Source organism: Otolemur garnettii, unplaced genomic scaffold, assembly GCF_000181295.1.
Source record: "Otolemur garnettii isolate 467f Iridium unplaced genomic scaffold, OtoGar3 scaffold00075, whole genome shotgun sequence".
Classification (NCBI taxonomy): domain Eukaryota; kingdom Metazoa; phylum Chordata; class Mammalia; order Primates; family Galagidae; genus Otolemur; species Otolemur garnettii.
In genome coordinates, this window is record NW_003852470.1 from 3,179,868 (window position 1) to 3,197,367 (window position 17,500).

Here is a 17,500-nt window from a genome sequence, read left to right on the forward strand (position 1 = left end):
TAGGCATGCTAAATACACAGCAAATATTTAGAGAGGCTTTGTAAGCAATTTAAATATTGTTAGGGGAAGTTGCTTAGCATATGTGGAACATCCCAGAGGTAAAGAAAGAAATGTATCCTATCAAATGGTAAATAGTCTATTTCCAATGATAAAAATATTCCTTAGATACCAGCTGATAGAGTTAGACTAATTGGCTGAAGGTGGAGGCCCAGTGTACACATCAGACCTCACCGAGCTGTGGCCCTGTGTCCTCTTTGCTGCTGTGTCCTCAAATTTTGGAGGCTTTGAGGACCCTGGGCTCTCAGTGCCCGGGGGCTCTGCACTCCAGGCCCCAGTTCAGGGGCGCTTGTTCCAGGCAGCCAACGGATGTTCATTCTGTTAAAGGTTCTGTTGTATATTAATTTTAAGTTGCAGTGTCTGCACTACAAGATGACACCACTAGCATTTTGATTAAGGATTTTATACATGAAAAAATTTTCATTATCTGAGTTCCCAGAGACTCCCTGACTGGTTGGCCGCCTGACCCACAGCTGCGTCTCCGAGTGTCAGGGTAAGGGCTCGGGCAGGCAACTGTGGTCTGTGCTATTTTCTCTGTTACATGAACAATTAATGGGGCTTTTGACTCTCAGGAAAGTCAGAACTCTCCATAACCAAAAGAAAAGAAAAAGGCACTGCAGTGGGCACCGCTCGCCTTCTCTTTGACTTCAGGAGCGCAGCGTCACTGACTCCTGGCACGGCACGTGGGCTTCGGGGCTGGCCTCTGCCTTTACTGACACTCCACGGTTTGCATTTCTTTGTGCTGTGACATAGCCAAGGGGAAAGAAGTTAAGCAATTTGGCCTAGATGTATTTTTTTCCAAACAAGATGTCCGTTATCCATCCTGGTCACTTTAACTCTGTTAACATCTGCTCAGTTGTGGGCAAGGACCAGCTATTACAAAGCAAATCATAGATTCCCCTGTGCCTTCTCTTACCAAGTGAGGGAAGGGAAATGTTTGTGGGACTCACTGGGAATGTGTTTCAGGCTACTGAGCTCCCTGGAGGCAGGGAGGCTCCTGATTGGGAAGCAGTGTTCAGGAGGGAGCCAGCAGGGAAACGACGGGATACCTGGACACCAGGCCCCTCTATCCCAGGTCTCTGCAGGCTGGAGCTGCTACCCACGGGCTGGCCAGGTGGCGTCTTCAGGCTCCCATTGGAGTCTGCCTGAGAAGCCCTCTAGTGGGGATAAGCGGGACCACGCTCCAGGGCCACCAGCTCTAATCTTGTCCCTTTGGACCCCAAGCTTGCTGTACACCCTGCTGGACAGGAGGACAGTGAGTTGGGGCAGAAGGAAGAGATGTCCTTGTGGGCCCCAGCACAGGCTTGTGCACAGAGGGGGATGCGGCTCTGTCTCCATGCTTTGATAGCAGGTGGAGGGGACAGCTTTGCAAGACCCAGACCTGGGGGTGGGAGAGGGGGGAGGTTTCTGCAGGTACTGGGGCCTTGTGGATGGTACTGGATCTTTCTGGTTGCACTCTTGGAAAGTTGCACTTGAGCAGAACGTACCTCCACCTGTGGGACTGCTGGAGTAGGGGGCCCCCTAGTCCACCTTCTCTGCTGTCACGCCCCGGCCTGCGTTCTGCCATCTGTGTAGGCCCAGGCCTGCTGCACTCCCCGCTCACACTGGGGTTTTGATAATTCTCTACCTTTTTTTGTAATTGCAGAATCATAAAATATTTTAATTTCAAGGTTAGCAATTTTCTCTTGCATACTTAATTTATAATTAGCTGGTTTATAAACCTGTTCTGCGAATATAATTTTACTGTTGCCAAATGTTCTTCATGAATAATTAAGGGCAAATCCCTATTTATCAAATTATTAATATACCTAATAGTCTTGTTTTCATAAACAATGCATTGGGGTTGGATTTAAAGAAAACCTTCTCAGAGGGATCTTGTGTTGAGTTCCCACCATGGCTGGGACCTGCTCGGGGTGTCTGCACAGAGGGATGCTTGTGTGTGCTGGTGTCATGGCCCTGGCCTGCTTCTCTCCACAAAAGCCCAGGTATCAGTAGCTGGACAGACACAATGGCCATTCACCAGTGGGCCTGGGCCTTCTCAGCCTTGCGAACAATGTTGTTATTTGTTCTAGCAATTCACCAGGAACATTTTTGGAGGAAATGTAACAGATGAAACCCTCCTTTCAGCCTTCAACGACCTTTTTAAATCCTGCCTCCATGAGGACTGTGCCGATTTCCAGAGTGAGGAAAGCAACTTGGATGTTCAAGTTTGGACCTTAAGGACCTAAAACGCCACTGTCTTGGCCCTTCTGCCGGTTGACTCAGACGATGCACAATTCGGGTCCAGGAGACGGAGCAAGAGCCGTGGCGTGTGCCTCTAACGGAAAGGCAGAGGAAGCATCTCGCCGAGGGGCGCAAGACTGAGACACAGGGCCTCTCCTTCCTCCGGTGCTCTTAAATTTCATTGAGGACAACAAAATTCTTCTTTCTCCCTATGCCAGAATTCAGATCATTTTCTTATGAAGTGAAGGTTCCTGGCTCGCACCTACTTGTAGTTGGAACAATTGAAATAATAAGGGAACCAGCATGCTAATTCAGAGCCATTCCTGTAAGACCAAACTTGTGGGCGCATCAGCAGGGTCTGCAGTGAGGTCTTGGTGCCTCCCCGCTGGGTGTTGTGGGGACGAGCGTCCATCAGGAGCGTGGGGGCGGCGACGATGGCGGGTCAGCCTGTTTGTGTTTGCTTATTACCACTCTCCAGGTTTACAGTCTGCGCTCTGGAAGGAGCCGAGGGCCTCTGCGCCCCTCTTCTCGGGGCTGGCATGAAGGAGCCCAGTTGCCATGTGTGTGACTCCATGTGTATGATTCATTCCAGAGCAGTTTTAGTCCTCATAAAATATTCATTTTGGTTGTGCAGGGCCCTGTAATTGCCATCTCTCACCCTGAATTATTTATACCTTGCACAGACTGACAAAGCTTTGCCATGCGGCCTTAGATGAATCAGAAGCACGGATCTTTGCTGCCAACAGCATTATAGTCTCACAAAATATGGCACCAACGTCATTCTGGGCTGCCTCATCTCTAAATCCAGCTTTTCTTGATTTGACATTTTCTTTACTCTTCCATTGTCTTAGCCAGGCAGAAAGGTTGCCTCTTAACTCTGGCAGCAACCTTCCCTGCCTGCATTATAGCCGCTGTGCTTGAGAGAACTAATGTATCTTTATTGCCCTTACTTTTTTATGCTCGGTAACAAGACAGCGCTTGGGCTCACTTTAGAGCCATATATTATACATTAGCGATAAAATGATGCAAATAGTCCTGAATACTCTTCAAACAGATAGTGGAGATCAGCCTGGATCAAGCTGCTTGTCACAAAAACAGAAAATAAAAGGTGACGTGCGACGCTGGGCTGTGCAGCCTGCCCCCAGCTGTGGGCCACGGCCGGCCCTGGGCTGAGGGTCCCGGGAGTAGCTGGTGACTTGCAGGGCTTCTTAGTGGGTTCCCAGCACCCCACGTGCCCATTCACCAGGCTCTTCCCCGGGCCTGTGTTTCCCGTGCTGTTTCCACGCTGCTGCCAGGCGCTGACTGGTGTCTCCTCCTGTTTCTGCATCCCATCCCAGAGTGCAGACTCCTCCTTCACTGAGGACTTCCTGTCCCTCACACGCACCCTCCCCTGCACCCCCGTGACGGGAGATGAGCAGTTAGAATGGAGGACATCCGAATCATGTCACGAGATTTAGGAAAACCGTGTTAACATGAATTAGGTGCTGGCAGGAGGGAACCAGACTCCCCCCTAGACCTTTTAAATCTGGAAAGGAAAGAAACCCAGTCAGCTTTGAGCATCGATAGCTCTGGTTTCTGAGAGGGGACAATGACAACCTACAAAAATCCCAGTGACAAATTCCCATGTACCGGAGGACTGCAGGAAAGAGGATCCGTGAGAGGTCCCAGCTCAGGGCTGCCCAGTGACGTGGGGAGCCGAGCAGGGTTTACCACAATTTTAACATCTTGGTTCTTCCCCGAGCCACAGAGAGGGATTAATTTATGGCTCCTAGCTCATCAGCAAAGGGAGGTGAGGAGAGAGGGCTCGGTGCTGTTCCGAGTAATGGATGACCTGTACACACATTTCTCTTGTATATGTTGACACGCTGGAGTAATGAAGTTAAGGCTTTGCACACATGTGCCCCCTCATTAAGCTGCATTACCTGCATTAAAACTAATAATTGCCACTCAGAGCTGTGCTCCCATTAATCATTTATAATGTTTTAATAAGTTTTTAATCAGGACCTAAAAGGCTAGAGAGCCACACCGGCAGGTTCGACACTGGTGTCTTCCGTGCATGCACAGGCTTGATTTAAAATGTGATTTTTTTTTTTATTAATAATTCAGCCTACAAAGATGATAGTTCTTAATTAAGCAAGCTGGCATGGACAGGGGAAAAATCTACATTGGTGTAGATGACAGTGAACGAGCTCTTTCCCACTTAGAAACTAGACACACAAAACAAAAAACGCCCACCCTCGAGTTTGTTTTGAGAATGATCTCTGTGGCCAACAGGAATCAGAATGGCAAAGTGTCCCTGTGATCTCCAGATGCCTAAAAACAGGCACACGTGTGGAGGGAGAGGCTTGAAACTCTAAGTTCGATAAGCACAGGCCCTAAATCTGTGCACAACCTGTGCACGTCTCCCCTGGAGCTGGCAACAAGTCAGGGGGTGCGTCTGATGTGAGCCAAGTGATGCTGGCATTTTTCTTAAATAAGGAGCTTCGTGATCAGAGCTGGCAAATAGAACAGTGTCCAGAGGGAGTGAGGAAGCTGTTTTAATGAGCCCGCAGCGAAAGACAAAATACAGACTGATTGACAGGGCGCGTGATCTGCTGGGGAAATAATGTCAGCGTTGCATTGCCCATTAGAAATAGAGAAATCGGTAAAGGGGGGAAGAAAGATAGGCACTTGAAACAAGAGCCCTGGTGTAAATATAGTGCACTTCACATTCCTTTTGTGTTGGGCGGTTGACTTCTTTTAAACAGATAACCTTATCAAAACTATCATGAAATATCAGGAACAGTTACAGAAAATACTAACTAGAATGCTGACAGCCAGCTGGGCAGGGTGACTGGCAAAGCATGGAACTCTGGGCTGCATCTGCCTTTAGAGTGTCTACCTGGATTTCACTTATCTGAACACATTAAAACCACCAGGAAAAGTTTAATTCGAGTCATACAAATTTCTCCAAACGGAGGACTTGGTGGGATCTGTTAGGAAGTGGATATTGAACTGGCCGGCAAAGCCATTAAATCCCATCAGATCTCTTTGGCATCATTTTAATGAGAATCATTGCAAAAGTACAAGATCACGGTATCTATAAGTGCCTCTTGACAGCTGCTGCTGAAATTGTGATGAAAAGAAAAACCATTATAGCAGAAATTTAGCGATAAGGCTCTTTGGAGGGACGGTGGGGCCTAGTGTGGCTCCAGACTGGGAAGGGTTAATTTTCTAAACCTAATAATGTTCGATAGTGAGGTATTTGTCAGGAGATAAAGAAGTGATAGAATCTGGGAAGTGGGTCCCTTGGCGATTGTAGTACAAATATTGTTAATGCGGTGTGGTTACTACAGCAGGGGGAAGTAGAATAGCCCATCCACCAGAGACGGGCTGTGCTGCAGCAGCCCGGGATCCCCAGACAAAGGCCAGGCGCTGCTGAACCACGAGTCAAGCTGTGGATATTTCCAAATCCTTGTACGTCTGTGTTTGTGTGCAGGGTGTCGAGCGTGCCAGGGGCGCACCGCACGTGGAGTCCAGGTACTCCCAGGCAGGGGCCGGGCACCCAGACCTGCAGCTTGGGAGGGAGGTCCTGGCAGAGGACATCTGGGCACAGCTGTAAAATGCGGTCCCATCGCCTCTGCCCCCTTCTTGATGACGTCACGGAGGCACGACTAGTATATGAGACACATAACTTGAAATGTACAAGAATTTAATAAGTCTGGTGTTAAAGCAATTTGTCATGGCATATTTGAAGAATAAATCAGCCTAATGGAGCAGATTTTTTTCCTCCCGTATGGCATGAAAGAACGTGAGCCCCGTAATAGCTAATGGCAGGAGTGAGGGAAAAGCGAGGCCTGACATTAAGACCCTCGCATTTTGGAAATCCAATACGTATTGACCTGTGTACTATCTCGGTGCACAGATCTGGTGTCAGCAGAATGTGGTCTTGTATGGGAACTGCTCATTACAGGTTTGTGAGGAAGCGCATTGTCTCTGAAGCGGCCAAACCCGATCGCCTAGAATTGCTCAGTAATCAATACTCCCGCGACTGATGGCCGGGCGTGCACACACCACAGCTGCGGCCACTGCTTTCAGGGACTTCCCAGTAATTAGCAGGGACCTCGAGGAAGCACTCCACTGGCCACCCTTATCAGTCAAGGGAAAGTCTCTTAAAGGCTCTATCTTTTAATTTGACTCTTAACTATTTCATTTCAGCAGGACAGTGAGGGCCGAGCCACCCACACCCAGGAGAGCCTGGTTCCCCTGCTGGGTGCTGTGCTCTTGTCTGCTTGGGGCAGGGACTTTTTTTGTTAAGTGACGCTGGCAGAATGTGACGTTAAACATTCAAAGTGAACAGTCTGGTGGTGTTTTGTCCATTCACAGGGTTCCACAGCCCAGCCACCCCTCGTCTCCAGTTCCAGATGTTTCCATCACCCCCCACGGAAACCCCCGCTCCATTAAAGCAGTCACCCCTTTTCTTCCTTCTACCAGTGGATGGTGACTCTTAAAACTCCCTTCTCGGCTCGGCGCCTATAGCTCAACCGGCTAAGGCGCCAGCCACGTACACCTAAGGTGGCGGGTTCGAATCCCCAGCCCGGACCCGCCAAAAACAACAATGATGGCTGCAACCAAAAAATAGCCGGGCGTTGTGGCGGGCGCCTGTGGTCCCAGCTACTTGGGAGGCAGAGACAGGAGACTCGCTTGAGCCCAGGAGTTGGAGGTTGCTGTGAGCAGTGAAGCCATGGCACTCTACCCAGGGGGACAGCTTGAGGCTCCGTCTCAAAAAAAAAAAAAAAAAAAAAAAAAACTCCCTTCTCCAGCTGGGTTTCGTTCTCACTTTTTCTTGTCAAGATTATCCTGTAGTTAAATAGTAGTAACTAAAAACTTGGGGGCTCATCCCAGAGTTGGGCTCTCTGCAGCCCCTGGGAGCCTCTGGAAGCCGTCACCATGATTTACACAGGACGCTTTGGATTCTGATTGATGACATGGAGGCCTCCCCACTCTTGTATGAGTTTGCTGCTTATTAGAAGCTCTGCCTCAAAACTGAAAAAGGAGCCCCCCCACCCAGAAAAGATCCCAGTATTTTTCATTCCTGACTCCGATTTCCCACATTACCCATAATTGAGGGCCAGGAGAGAAGGTCATGCCTGCCAGGGCCGAGGCTGGAACTCAGGCGCAGGAAGGATCTGTTTGAAGCCAAAGCTCTTTCCTTGGAGTGTGGCCACTTAACCTCACGCAGAGGCAGGCGTGCACCTCGGAATCACAGCTCAGCTTGACGAGGTGTCTTTTCACAGGGCCAGTCAGGGTCACACCTTCCAGCGTGCAGTGACTCACATATTCCAACACTGGCAAAACCAAGCGCTGGACCAGCCTGAAATTTGACAATTAGGGAGAAATTCCTATAGAGAGTTCCTAAGATGCTGAGAAGTAGGTAATTTCAAACAAGTGATGGACACATCCAAAAGGCCGCCTGTTAAAACAGCTCAAAGTTTCCCCTGTCTGCTCAATGACCAGGGCGCACCGCCAGGCCCACCACATTTTACCATCTACTATTTCTTCTTTGACCAGAGGGAAAGAAATCATTATTGCATGATCAGTGACTTCAGTTAGGTGAAGACAACACTGGCAGCGAAGGCATCGGGATGAGCCGTATTAATTACCTAATACTTGCTGGCAAGATAATTTTATCAGTGGTGTGGCCACTGGTAAGTTGCAGGTTTTGATAGAAGTGGGTAAGTTCTCACTTGTGTGGAAACAGGAGGGAAGGGCTGGTGTCAGATGAAGTGCATGTCATCAGCTTTTCTCTGACAAACCAAATTCATTCCTTATGTAATTGATAACGGCCTTGGCCAATTATTTCGCACATTACAATACACAGAGGCCCCTTTACAGGTTTTGCAGGGCTGTAATTAGCTATGCTAATATCCCCTTTATTGGTCCTAATATCGCTGCACACCTTTGCCATCCTGGAACCCACTGGAGCCCCATGGCCTGTCAGGACTGCTGATTATTGAGAAGGATAGCTTTAATCAAACATAATTGCAGTTAATTTTTCTCTCCTGCTCTCTGTTGCCAGCGTCTAATGCCACGGACTCCTTGATATTCCATTAAATTACAATTAAACAGCCTCCTTTGTTTCTGATTGTCCTGAACAACACCACAAAGTTCTGTAGCCGTTTAAAGGAGAGCTGTTTGGTCCTAATTGCCTGCTCGCTCACAAAGGGCCAATTTACACAATACCCATGTAGAATTTAAACAGTTCATAATGTAATGGATATTACACAGGAGCCTCACACTACAATTAAAATGATTTTCATCAGATAGGGAAGCTCTGGTTAATCAGCTTCATAAAAGTAAATATAAATGAACTAATTCATAGCTTAAACACACAGAAATGGAGCAGACTTTGAAATTAGTCACTGTGGTGGGGCCTTGCCCCTTCTTCTGAGATACCCAGGCTGGGCTCTAGTTAAAACAGTGTTTCCCGTAATTAGTTTGAGCCCAGTGCAAGGTGTCCCCCCCTTCTAATGCTTTGCCCTGGCGTTAGGGCGAGGGTGGCCGGATGCCACTCAGATAGGAGTGTAGTCACCACCCCACTGCTGACTTTATTCACTGGGGGTAGCGGTGGCTGCGCTCTGCTTGTAGCAGTTGAAGAATTGTCCAGCAGGAATGAGGACCTTGGCATTTCTGGCTTAAACTCAAGACACTGGGGGCCAGGCCCAGCTGCTGTTCCTGTGCTGTCTTCCCGGCACAGGGCCAACTGGGGTCCTTTGGTCTTCACGGGCCCTCGGGAATTAGAGGAGGCCTCCTGGAACCAGTCACTCCGAGAATGGACACGGTTGTCCATGTGGCGTTGTCCTAATTCCTGCATGCTGCAAGAGGAAACCTCATCTCAGCAGAAGCAGGATCACACCTTTCCCCCTTGGAGTGTCTCCTGTGAACTTTCCAGGATTTTGTAGGCGGTTTTCAGGTGCCCTGATACGGGGAACCCCGCCGGTGTGTGCCAGTGTGTCTCTCCCTCTCTCTTCCCTCTGCCTGGGAGAAACAAGTAAATAAAGCCCATATTTCAAGCTTGATTTACTCTGGTACCTACTGTGAAAGATGATGACTCTTTAGGGAAATAAAAACAGGGTCAGGGAATTAGTGCGCATAATGGTCATTTTGATGACGGGCCGGCAGATGCAACAGGAAACACACTGTCCACAATTAAGCGTAATGTACTAATGACAGGTTAGAATTTTTATCGCCTCTTTGCGATCGAGCGGCAAATCCATGTTTCGCAGTAGTAAGGAATTTATTGGTGCTAAAGCCAAAGATTTTCTGACATTGGAAAGGTTTTTCCTTTCATAATAAGAGTATTAAATTCTTTGTGTACGAGACTCTGAAAGTGAGGTATGTAACATGGTTGTCAGATATTTCTTAGGAAAAAGCCAATTAAAGGGTAATTGAGTAAGGATGAGAATTACCATTTGCCTTCACATGGCTGGGATTGGGTTTTCCCAGCTGCTCCCCAAACGTCACAGTGGGTTCCCCAAGTGCTTCCTGGTTGGGAGTGTGTGTCTGCGACATGTGTCATTGTGCGTAAGAAAGAGGAGCGACAGGTCGCGCCGGGCCAAACACCTGGTGGAGGCTTGCCGGAATCCTTGGGCAAACATAACCAAAACAGGGGTGAAAGGTGAGCACAGAGCTTCTTTCTTCCTGATGCGGCTTCTCTCTGTCCCTACAACTGTCCAGATAACCTGGCATGGAGTTACTTTAAACCAAAGCAGAAATCATCATCGCCACATCCAGAATAGAATGTCTGTGTGCCCGTGTGTACCTTGACCTGCTCCAGAGTCAGCCCCATGCATGCTCAGCGTGTTCCTGGGGCCTGGCTCCCAACTCTGTCCTGCCAGTCTCTTCTGCTGCTGGCGACAGTTAAGGCCCCAGAACGCCAGCGCAGTGCAACATGGCAGTGCCTAGGCAAAAGCTATTTGGGACACCCTCACAACCCACTCTGCCCTCTTGGAAGCAGAAAGGTGAAGTGGCTAAAAAGTCATCAAGTAATTTAAAGACGCCTCCTCTGGAAGAGGAAAAAATATTGTTCATATCACAAACGTTTTCCTTCGGTGGCTCTGTGTGGGACATCCTCAGATGACCAGCTTCTCTGGCTGGTGCCCGCTCCAAAGAGTAGCCAGGCGGTAATGTGTGGTGTAATTGCACTGTGTGGCTGTCCCCGAAGTGCAAACCTAATTGCCTGACAGGACGATAAGTTTGTGGCGCCCTCACCTTGTTAGGCCCTCTCTGATGCAGGTCAGATGCAGGGTGGCCGCAGGTGCACCTAATTTACCTCACTGCAGAACGGGTGGCGTTTAATTGCACAGTGGTTGTTAGGAAAAATTGGTGGGTGGAATATCAAGTGACTTACTGTATGCTGATGGCAGATGGTGTTAAGAGGCATTGTCAGCTGAGTGTATAGGTGAGGTGAGTTAATAAAAGATGTACATTCTGGCCTAAAATCGCGAGGCCTGGTGGTGTGGAAGAACATCTCACGTAAGTGGCCACATTGTTTTCCCTATCAATTGGATTTTCTTCAGCCATGGTAAAAAGTCATCCAGGAGATAGTGGGAATGCAGAGAGATGAGGCTTAGTCTACTGGGTCTTTTTATCTTCGGTAATTAGAACTGCCCATGAAGAAGGTGGAACATGAGATTGAATTTAAGGGAACCAGGTGAAATCTCCTAAAAAATGAATAAACCCCAAGTAGAACACGTGACACCTGGGGGTAGATAGAGGAAGGGTTTGTTTGTACCTTGCTGGACAGGATACTCAGGTACCCAGGGAGAGTAGATGGGGCAGCACAGAGATGCCCTCCAGCTCAGGATGGAGCACAGGACGGTCAGGACAACATGATGACATTTCTGTCACAGCCTCTCAACACTGTCAGGACCCCAGAAACCAGTGCAAGGCTTGGCGGAAGGTAGACATGGCGCTCGTGTCCGGCCTCCCGTCCCTGGAGAGAGCCACCTGCCGCCCTCCCTGCTCTCTGTCTGCGTTTCATTACGGTCAAGAGTTGCTGATTATTTCCTTAACAACACTGGAGACCTTGAACAGAAACCATTGCAGCTCTTAGAACAGAGCTTCCCCCTACCCTTCAGTCCTTTTGTTTCTTAAGAGATGTACCTATTGGAACTTTAGAATCTGTGTTTTAAAAGTGTGTTTGCTGAGCAGTGGTGTCCTCTGAAGTTAGGATTGCCAGATAAAATATGACACATCCAGCCAAGTTTCAATTTTGGGTGAACAATTTTTTTTTAAATGTAAGTATGCCTTGGGACCTAACTGTACTTAAAAATTATTTGTTACTGATCTGAAATTCAAATTTAACAAGGCTCCCCACACTTCTTTCTATTGGCTGAACCTGGCATCCCTGTCTTGGGTAGGTATTTTCCCAGCGGTTAGTAGTCAGTTGTGCAAAGGTCCAAGCAGGAGAATTGGGCAGTCACAGTTACTGTTATTATGAAGCTTGAAAATCCATAATGTCAAGGCCAGTGTAAGTCACTGCCCTCAGGTGTGGCCAGGAAACCCAGGACCCGCCCTGCCTCCCTGAGTCTCAACATCACCCCCTACTGGGCAGGGGCAGGAATTGAAGGCTGAGTCTGTGCTATTCCCCAGGTAGAGCATCTTTTGAGGAATTTGTGCTTTTGTCTGATGACCCTAACAAATGTCCATTTTTTTTTTGTATTTTTATAGATTCTTTCTAAAGTTTTTCCTCAAGTGCAATCAGAACTGTTTGAAGAATGCAGGCAACCCTCGAGATATGCGGCGATTTCAGGTATCAATTTCTCAAAGACACATAGACTGTCCTGACTTCTCACACGGAAAGTTTTGGTTTTGCTGTTGTTTAGGAGGTGATCCTTAGTTCTTTAAGTCCACGGAAGCAAAGTGGGATTGGTTCATTTGTTAAAATACATAAATAAAATGCTTTTTAAATGATCAGATATCTCAAATATGCCAGACTTATCAAGTCTGGTCATGGCCCGTGACAAGCTGCGATCAGCTTTGCAGATAGAGCCATGCTGAAGGTCTTATTCTGAGGATTGGTTGGTTGGTTGGTGATTTTCTTTGGGGGAACCATAAGCAGTCCTTTTGGGTAAACTTGAGATCTTGGGCTTTGCTTGTAAAGGGACCTGCTTGGTAGGGGGCGTCTGCAAATTCAGGAGCATTTTCCTAGCCCTACCTTCCCCCCTGAGGTTTAACATGTTATTTCCTTAATTTCATGCCTAGTTGCTAGTCTGTCCCTGGACCCAGGTTGACTCCCAGCTCTGGCTTGCTTAGAGGATTTTGTCTGAAGGAGAGAGAGAGCTGGCTGGGCTGGGATAAATTATGGTGACAGTTCATATTTTTCCTGCTTTTATGAATGGTCAGGAGGATGCTTCAGGGTAAAAAGGTCTCTGCGTAACTGATGGCTAATTTTTTTCTGGTTTTAATTATAAAAATATTTTGGGTTAGGACACACAACTTCTGCTGGTATCTACCAACCTGGGAAGAATTAGGCGCTTCATAAAAAGGGCCCCTCAGTTGGATGAGTGATCCAAGAGCCGGATGAGTCTTACTTAGGATTTAGACTGTTTTTCCCTCAAGTTTCTCAAAAGGTCTTTTAGACATTTAACCTACGCTTCAGTCCTTCAGCCCCACATGTGATAGACGTCTGTGTCTGTGCCAGGCAGGCCAGCACAGAAGGCCGGTGGGCCCGCTGCAGCGCAGTGCAGCTGGGGACCAGGCTTCCTGCACACAGGCGGGCCTGCTTCCATCTCTCATGCACAAGGCTTCACAGGGCACAGTTGATATTGATCCGTCTAAGCAGAGTGGAGGTCGCCCTGAGCCAAGGGGCCATGTCCTTTGTCCTGCTGACGCCCGAAGGCAGCGTCCGTCACAAGTGATCTCGTGGTCCACCGAGGAGCCCATCTTCACTAGAAGGACATCCCCTGGTCTCTTAGCTAATCTCCCTGCCTCTTAGAAGGTTTAACTGGACTGGAGAGGGTGTCAGGCTTGCTCCGAGTTTTCAGCCGTTTCACAGTCTGGGCACCTACCCGCAGGTGACTGCTGGCCTGGCCCAGGCGGGAAGCAAACCCAGCTGTCTGCGTCCTCTGCCTGACTGCCCTCTTTTCCCTGGGTGACTGACCTATTTAGAGATGGCAGAGCAAAGCCTGTGTCCTTTTTAACATTTTAATGTTTCCTTCTACCTTTTCTTGTTTCTTTCACATAATCATGGTTAAGGAATGTAAACGGGTCATGCCTGTGCCCCGACAGTAGTCATGGACCTCCGTGTCATACTAGGAGGACGTGTTCCTTCCCTGCCAGCATCGGGCCTGGCCGGCAGACCACTAGGAGGATAAGAACTGAACTCCAGGCATAGGCTGCTGGCCCCAGGGCACCCAAGTGACAGCAAAGCCACCTCCCCCCAGGGATCCAGAGGGCAATGCCCATGACCATAGTCGGGGGAGATGCTTAGATACCTGGGCCTGGACCAAGGGATGCTGAAGTGGCATTGACAGTATTTTGAGGTTCAGTGTGGCCTGATGTTGAAACATCAACAATCTTAGTGGTGCCCAAGGGGAAGGGAATTGTCAAGGAAGCTGGCCCAGTGAGGGAGCTTTGGGGGGACTGTCTCATTCCTGCTTCATCATCTTGTGGGACTTGAGGTTTAAAAATTGATAAAATCAGTTAACTCGTGTATTCTCATGTAAGTACATAGCTTTTGCTTTTCTTAAACCCCTTAAAAATACTATATACTTGTGTGTTTATTTTTAGTTACTTCTATTCATCTTTTATTAGTTATCTTATTAATGGGCTTTTTTAAAGACCAGTTTTAGTTTACAGAAAAATTTCTGAGAAATCAAGAAGAGCTCCCACAGGCCCCGGGCCCCCTCCCCACAGTTTCCCTGTTCTTGACGTCTTGTGTTGCTGGGTGGGGTGCAATCCTCACCTCTGATGAACCAACGTTGGACCCATTGCTATTCACTAAAGCCCACTGTAGCCTTGGCTTCTGACATTCACTTTGCATGGAGTGTTTTGTCCAGACCTTGCAGGGAAGGTGGACATTGACTGGGAACCCCTTTTGAGGTTTCCGCTGCCCAGTTCTCTGGAGAGCATGGTACTCCAGAGTGGTGGCCACCTGAAGAGCCGGCCGAGTCTGTCTATGCGAAACAATGACACAAAGCCACGCTGGACTCAAGTCCAGGAATCCTGCTTCAGATTAAACTTGGGCTCAGATCAGCTGGTCCGGAATTAATGCCCCATGTGGACCCACGTCTGTTGAAGAGAACTCCTAGAGCCGTCTTGTACTTTCCTGAACGCACTAGGGGCACCTTCTCTGGATGCTTGTTAGGAACTTGCCCAGGAAGCCAGCAGGGCAGTCCTGCGTGGCATGTTCCTTCCTGTCTCTGCCACAAGGCATTGGACAGTGAAGTGGAAAGGCCCCAACTATCACTTCTCCCTGGCCATCCTCTGAGCCTGGACCTAAGAGTAGGTGCCTCTCACTCCAACAGAAAGGACGTTCAATCAGCATACCAGGGTCCCTACCAGCCTTCGCAAGGAACTTGGGAAGGTATACGTTTCCTGGATTGAGCGTACTTCCACTATTCATATTCAACTTGGTCTTCTGAGATGCAAAAATGTTCATTCCTAGACATTCAGTGTAATTGTAAAATTGACCTGGAGATCTCTGGCTGGTAAAATGTGGGTAGCAGGAATGTTCTGATTTATGAAGCCTTTTTTTTTTTTTTTTGGCAACTCTGAATCCTCCCATCCTCCCTGCTCTTCAAGGAAGGCCAGTCTCAAGTGAACTGATTTTAATTAGATAAACTATCTAATCAATGTGTGAACAGATCAATCAAAACAGCAGCTTTAAAATGAGTGGCTAGAGGGGTGTTGCTGGAGCTAATGGCTAGAAGAATATTTCTCTGAATTGAATTCACTTGTTAGCATAATAGGAGATTAAACTGTAATTAGTGGAGCGGGTTTTGAAGAGAAGCAATCTAGAGTCAAAACAAAACAAAACAACCCACCCACCCCCATTAGCCAAAAAAGCTGTGAATGCACATCAATCAGTGGAGAATTTCCAGGAGCTGGGAAGTCTCCTTTCGTGCTGGGTGTTTAAGATGGCTTTTCTTTTGCCTCACTGGTAGCCCTGCTTCTCCTTTGCCAACTCCATTTTCAAACCCACTTCATCTTTGCAGGTCGTTGTATCGACAACAGTCAACGTGGACGGCCACGTGCTGGCCGTGTCAGACAACATGTTTGTGCACAACAATTCCAAACACGGGAGGCGGGCCCGCCGCCTAGACCCGTCAGAAGGTACGGCCCCTTCTTATCTGGAAAATGGTAGGCACATGTTACATGTCTTTTTTTTTTTTATTTGCGATGCTTCTTTTCCTTTGCATCATCCTTTGTGTTGATTCCTGTGGAGTTGCTGTCACCAGCCTGTCCCCTGGGTCAGACCTCCCGAGCCGGGCAGGGTGAGGGTGCATCCTGGCAGTGGAGAGGGAGGCGGGTGTGCACACTCCCCCATCACTCCCTTCACTCCTTCCACTCAGGTGTTCCCCTCACCTGCCAAAGCCTTCGTGCTGCTGTTTGGTTTGTTTCTAAGCTTTCTTTTCCTTATAGCTTTTCTTGCGATTTTAATTTATTTGGTTTTCTGTTGGCTTGTTGGAAGCCCCATTCAGCAGCTCATCCCCAGATCTGGGATGTGTGTCACTAGGTGGTCACATCCTGGTCCAGTCAGCTTAGCAGGGGCTGCCGGGGCCACTTTCTGCCACTGGTTAGAGTGTGTGTGCCTGTGTGTGTGTACATGTGTGCACACTCGGGAGTGGGGCGGGGTGGGGGGAGCCAGTGTAAAATGTGTGTGTGTTTTAAACCAAAGGCTTCCGAGTGACCGACTTGCGGTTTTGCTTGTTAAAAGACAAATTTCCGTAAGAGTGGTCAGTAGGAAGTGTGTCCTTGGAAGTTTGAAAGGTTCAGACACAGTGGTCTTCACACTCAGACCCTCCATCATACCCTGTTCAGTACCTACAATTCAACACACCCCCTTGAAATAAGATAATTTCCTCCATTAACAATTTTGTAATAATCACGAGATTCTGACCAGTGTGAATAGTTGAGAAAGCCAAGTGAGAATTTCTTTACAAAGTGGATTGTGCACTCATCAATTTAATCAAAAATAAATTAAAAACAGTGAATCGTGAACAAAACAGCAAAGAGTTTAGAGCAAAGAGCCCATAAAACTCTTACGGTTTTAAGACAGATCTTTTATCTGAAGCCCCACATTCAGGAGTCAAGCGTGAGGCAGATGGACTCAGATGCAGGGAGGTGAATGGAGCGGTGCCCGTTATCAGAATGAAATATGATTCAGACATAAAAACGGGAGGGCAATTTATGAATCTGCTGTGGTCCACAAAAATAAACTAATTTGTTTTTCTACATTAATGACTAAGGTATAAGAGAACAAAAATATAATAATTAAAGGTCGCCCTGAGCACCAGAGTCATTAGAGTCTGTGACGTATTGTTTATCTCCTTCCTATGCACTGAAGGTAGGTGTGTGTTTTGCTTAGCAACCATCACTAATGAGGTTCACAATTAAGAGGGTTGAATCCCTGGTCCTCAGCTCTCTGCTTCCCCAGAGAGTGCCGTGTGCAATGTGATAGGTTCAGGGAGGCCTCCTCAGCCCTCTGGTGTTAAGTTGTAGTCTGGGTCCAAAATCAGCCTCTTCTAATGAGCTATTATGATCTGAGCAAAGTACAAGTATTTATTTTTGTAAGTAGCATGAAAAGCATTTGACTGTAAGCAGAAAATGTAGCATTTAGAAAAATAAAGGCCACTAGTGGGTACCTTGGAGATAAAGCCAAACGAATCAAAAGCTATTTGCAGAAGCTGTCTTGCTCAGGATTTTTTTTTTAATGTTTGTTTTTCCATATTTTATTGACATTTAAACCAAGTCATTTTCTTCTAAGAGATGGAAGTATCTTGTCCCACCCTAGAAAGTGACTGCTCCTTTTAACATGGAAGTAGGTGCCTCTGAGGATTAGCGGGGACAGGCCTTCGAGGAAAAGGCGTCTGTCGTAGAGTAGGGTTATGTGGTTTTCCTGTAACTAATGCCCAGTGATCAGGTGCCCTAGGAAGATGTCAGGGGTTTCTCTCTGTTCTGGCCACTTCCCGAGAGAGCGGACACCTGGGAAGATCTGTTTGGGTCTAACTGTGTG

The 17,500-nt window shown here is 47.8% G+C and overlaps 1 protein-coding gene across 7 annotated transcripts in view; it reads left to right on the top strand.

The window, feature by feature from the left end:
• Positions 1–17,500, top strand: part of EBF3 (early B cell factor 3) — a 125,713-nt gene that overhangs the window by 73,254 nt on the left and 34,959 nt on the right. For 4 of the 7 annotated variants that reach the window (XM_003794057.2, XM_012807775.2, XM_012807778.1 and 1 more), the window contains 2 exons: positions 11,992–12,073; positions 15,480–15,597. In XM_003794057.2, the coding sequence (XP_003794105.1) occupies positions 11,992–12,073; positions 15,480–15,597 (200 nt within the window). Of the gene's footprint in view, positions 1–11,991; positions 12,074–15,479; positions 15,625–17,500 lie in introns of all 7 variants that reach the window. The other 3 variants (XM_023515623.1, XM_012807776.1, XM_012807777.1) reach the window with 1 other exon arrangement.